At 34.5% G+C, this 4,956-nt stretch overlaps 1 protein-coding gene across 2 annotated transcripts in view; it reads left to right on the top strand.

Annotated features, from left to right (window-relative positions):
* The window catches only part of PHIP (PHIP subunit of CUL4-Ring ligase complex), a gene marked incomplete at its 5' end in the record, with an annotated part of 157,081 nt that overhangs the window by 109,608 nt on the left and 42,517 nt on the right, over positions 1 to 4,956 (top strand). For both annotated transcript variants that reach the window (XM_014585861.2, XM_014585862.2), the window contains 1 exon segment: positions 1,689 to 1,765. In XM_014585861.2, coding sequence (XP_014441347.1) covers positions 1,689 to 1,765 — 77 coding nt within the window.

Raw genomic sequence — 4,956 nt, 5'->3', positions numbered from 1 at the left:
CTTCTTCCGCCGCGCGCGCGGCTGGCCGGATTTTAGTGTTTTTTTAATTTGCTTTAGTTTTTAAAAAATCGGAGTAGTTAGGTAATTTACCTATTTTATTAAGACCTCAACATTTTCTCTCATAATACATTATTTTGTTTAAATACTGAAGAAGTGTATCCTATTGTCATCCTGAAAAATTGTCTATGTCCAGTAGATAATAACACTGAACCATTCTCACAAAACATTGCTCAGGGTTTGGACTAAAATAACTTGAGTTGAAATTTTCTTCCTTAATTAGGTTTGCCACATTGGACAAATTTCCTAAAATTTTGTTAAACATTATTTCTCTTTATTTAAATAGCTTCTCCCTATTATCAAGAAGTGTTTTTTGTTTTGTTTTTTTGAGACCAAATGGTCAAGATTTAAAAAAAAATGCTTAGAATAATTTCTGACATATAATAAAAGCTTAATAAATGTAAAGGGGAATTGTTCTTAGAGCATTAAGGAGCATAATGTTTCTTTTTTTTTTTGGAGAGGTTTTCGCTATAGGGCTTGTGCTCTCGCCAGACAGACAGAGAGAGACATAGAGACAGAAAGCGAGAAATCACCCCCCAGGGGGGGATGGCCACACCGCAGTCCCTTCTCCTCCATTCTCCTCTCAGGATCTTGGGCATGCACGCACACATGCCTGGCGTGAGTTTTAAGCCACCGGGTCCAGGACACGAACTGTGGTCGACTACGTGTGAGTCCAGCGACATAGCCATTACGCTAACTGCTGGTTCCCAGGGGCATAATGTTTCTTTGAGCAAGGAAGATGTTATATAAGATTTTGTTTGACTAAAAAACGCAACTTTTACGTTAGGTAGTAATGGCCTTCATACATAATATTCTATTTTGACTCGTAAATATTTTACTAAAGAGAAACAGTGTTTAGGAATATTTTTAAATTCTCTACCATTTGGATAGAACAAGCAAGACTGTGAATATCATTTTTTTGTACAGTAAATCTATTTTAATAAGTATTATTTATAGTAAGTAAAATATAAATGTGCCTCATTTTAAGCTTTTAATCATGTCTGAAATAAAGAAAGCCTAATTTTTTTTTTGGAGAGATTTTTGCTATAGGGCGCATGCGCTCGCCAGACATACAGAGAGAGACATTAGAGACAGAAAGCGAGAAATCACCCCCCAGGGGGGATGGTCATGCCGCAATCCCTTCTCCTCCATTCTCCTCTCGGGATCTAGGGCACGCACGCACACGTGCCCAGCCTGAGTTTTAAGCCACCGGGTCCGGGACGCGAACCGCGGTCGACTACGTGGGAGTCCAGTGACATAGCCACTACGCTAACTGCTGGTTCCCAAGAAAGCCTAATTTTTAAAAGGACCAAGATGTTAAAATTAATTCCAGATGTTATCAATACAATCTGATATTTAATTTATTGAATAGATGCTTTAAAACGTATTAGTCATCTTAGAGATTGCTCTGAATCCCGTATTGCTAAGCATGTCTTTATATACATTTGTTTCTCACTTTTTTATATAAAAATTATAAAAGCTGTGTTTTGTGGCTAATTTAAATCTGGTCTTAATCTAAATATCTCAATGATTGATGTTATAAGACATTATTGTTATTTTCTATGATTGTAGGAGGCAATATTATAAAATTATCAAAAAATGCAGTAAAATATGTATTCAATGCCTTTTAGGAAGGTGAAGTGGTTGCCGTCAGTGGTGGAACATCTGAAGAAGAAGAGAGAGCATGGCACAGTGATGGCAGTTCTAGGTAAGTGAGTGATACTTTCTTGGCAATTCTAGTTAACTGAATGAATTTTGATTTCTCCAAATGTTATATTAAATCTTAAGAAAGCTGAAGATTCTTTTTTTACTGTTGAAACATTTCAAAGTCCCTGTAGGTTTAAAGTTAATTCTTCAGTGGTTCTTTGTAGTTTAGGAGATTTTCATTCTGTCATATATTCTCAGTATAATAAAAAATTGGGGAAATTTTAAGTAGATCTGCTTTCAACTATATCTTCTACATTCGTTTTAATTTTCTGATGCTGCTATTTACAATATTGAACCAAACTAGTTTAAAACTGGTTTTATTACTGAGAAATGTTTAAGTATCAAATTATTAAAGTAATAAGATTTTATTGAATGAACTATGTTACATAATGGAGTTTATAGAAGACTATTATTTTCTAACTGCATTGAGAATTAGTGTTCCTTATTTCTACATTTCATACTCTGTTTGATCATGGAAGTGTGGATTCCTTCAGGTTAAGCATTCCTAACCTAGAAATTTGAAATGCTCTAAAATTTCATACTTTTCAAAGACAGATATAATGCCACAAATGGAAAATTTCACACCTGACCTCATGTGACAGGTTGTCATCACAACACTGCAAAATTTTAGTGCTGTATAAAATTATCATTACGCTGTATGTATGAGGTATATGAAAACATAAATGAATTTCATGTTTGTGCTTAAGTGCTATCTCAAGATATCTCAGTGTGTGTATGCAGATATTCTAAGATCATAAGAAATTGGAAATTTAATATAGTACTATTCCTAAGCATTTTCGATACTTACCTCATAATGGTAATTTACATTGTTACAGGAATGATACCTTGTCTGGTCTTATAAAGGCTTAATAGCACGACTGAATGTAGCCTTTGAAGGTAGTTATTATGTTTAAATTTTAACACTTGTTCTCAACCACTCTGGCTCTTAAAATAGAAGTGCCAAAAGAAGCTATAAGAATTAAGAATTCCTAGTATCACTTACAAAATCGAGGTCATTCTTAATCACACTAGTGATTTCTGGTAAGTGCCTATGGTCATGTCTAGTAATTCGCTGTGCTTGAAACAGGACAGCAAGGGAAATGTTCACTTTCTTTTAGCTCAACAATGGAAGTAGAGTATTTCAAGCCATGAGACAACATAGGGGTTTCTGTATATAATGGTGCCTTCAGAAATTGAGACTAGTTGTAAAGAAAATGGGCTCTGGGCTTTGTAGTTCCTTTTACTTAAATTCTTAAAGATTATTTTAAATTTCATAATGAAATCATACTAAAAAACACCTTAATTTGGTTCTTATCCTAATTGGGTATTGATATGATTTAGTCAGATACATAAAAAGAACACTGGGACTTTATAGGCAGGGGTAGTAATGGTGGAATAAAACTCCAAAAATACCTGTCCTCTCAGTATTAGTGTTACTGGCAATATTTTTAGAGGTGCAGGATCATACATTTCTACATCTAGGCAAGCTAGTTACTATATTTAACATAGTAACTTACATTCCTTCAGGACATTCATATTTAGAAAACTGTACAAAATAAGTAATTAAATGAAAAACATGGAGTGAATATAATTAACAACAATTTTCTGTGTATCTTAGAATAACTAAAAAAGAGGAATTGAATGTTCCCAACACAAAGTAATGACAAATGGCTAAGATGGTGATATATTAAATATTCTGATTTGGTCAATACATGTTGTATTCCTGCACTGAAAAAATTACTTTGTACTCTACAAATATATAAAATTATTATGTCATAAATAAATAAATGAATTTATTAAAATTGAATGATAACATAACCATTGCTTTTTTAAGAAATTGATTTATTTTTAAAGGTTTTTGCCATATGGCACAAGCCCTCACCGAGAGAGACAGAGAACAAGAGGAAAGGTGAAAAGTCTTTACCTCATGGCCCCATAAGTAGATCTTTTATTTTGCAACATCAGTTCAGTAAAAATGAGTGTCTATGAGGGTAAACTGAAAAGAAAAGGCAAAGATAATTGGTAGCAGCACATAAGACAGTAAGGCATATATTTTTCAGAATTATAGCATGATTCACATCATAAGATATACCTAAGGTTTAGGTACATAGATTAATTTTACCTAAATGAAATTTCAATTTTTTTTTACATGCTAAGAAAAGTTTATAAGCACAACCTTTCCACGGTGTAGGGACATGTCTGACCTGCCAGTTAACATCTAGCTACTGTTATCTAGGTATATGAGAGCACCAATGTTGTTCTGTGGGGGTTCCCCTTTCAGAGACTCCCACCTCCCTTCAGAGGAGGAATTCCCATGTCTTCAGTGTCAACACTTCTTGTGTTCTTCAGGACTATCTATCTTATCTTTGCTGTAAATGAGAAATGTGAACCTTCTCCTTAATTTGTACTTCCCACAGTATTTTTAATATATACAACATTCAGAAATAAATATTTTTCCTAAAGTCATAGAAATTACTTAAATTTGGGGACCAGCAGATGGCATAATGGCTATGTCACTGGACTCCCATGTAGTTGACTGCGGTTCAAGTCCCAGACCTGGTGGCTTAAACTCACAGTGGGTGCGTATGTGTGCATGCCCAAGATCCTGAGAGAATGAAGGAGAATTCAGTGTGACCATCCACCCTGGGGAGTGATTTCTCGCTTTCTGTCTTTCTGGCAAGTGCATGTGCCCCATAGCAAAAACCTCTCCAAAAAAGTAGAAATTACTTAAAATTGTTTGCTTTCGGTTTTTGCCATAGGGTGTGTACACTTGCCCGAGAGAGGGAGAAATAGAAGGAAAGTGAAAAATCAGTGGGGATGGTCATGCCACAGTCCCTTTTCTTTCATTCTCCTCTTGGTATTTTACACATGCGTGCACATAAAACTGGCATGAACGCTGGCAGGTTCAGGACTCAGACTATGGTCATCCATTTGAGAATCTGGCATCTTAACCACCATGCCACCTGCTGTTCCCCTATTAAAAAAAAAAAAGAAAAAAGTGTGGCCTTATTTATTGTATCTTCAGGGGATTTTTGATACTTAAATAGCCTATAGAATTTTAAGAAACTTTTTATAGATAATTTCTAGTGTATTAAGTATGTACTGTTCTGTCATCATTTTTTTTATTATAATCTCATGTTTATGAAGCAAAATCTGAAAATTATGTCTTAGTTATGTAGTAAACTTTCCCTA

The sequence above is a fragment of the Tupaia chinensis genome, unplaced genomic scaffold (genome assembly GCF_000334495.1).
Source record: "Tupaia chinensis unplaced genomic scaffold, TupChi_1.0 Scaffold000097_1, whole genome shotgun sequence".
In the NCBI taxonomy this organism is placed as follows: domain Eukaryota; kingdom Metazoa; phylum Chordata; class Mammalia; order Scandentia; family Tupaiidae; genus Tupaia; species Tupaia belangeri.
Note: the sequence above shows the minus strand (reverse complement) of the source record. Positions and strands in the feature narration are given on the sequence as shown.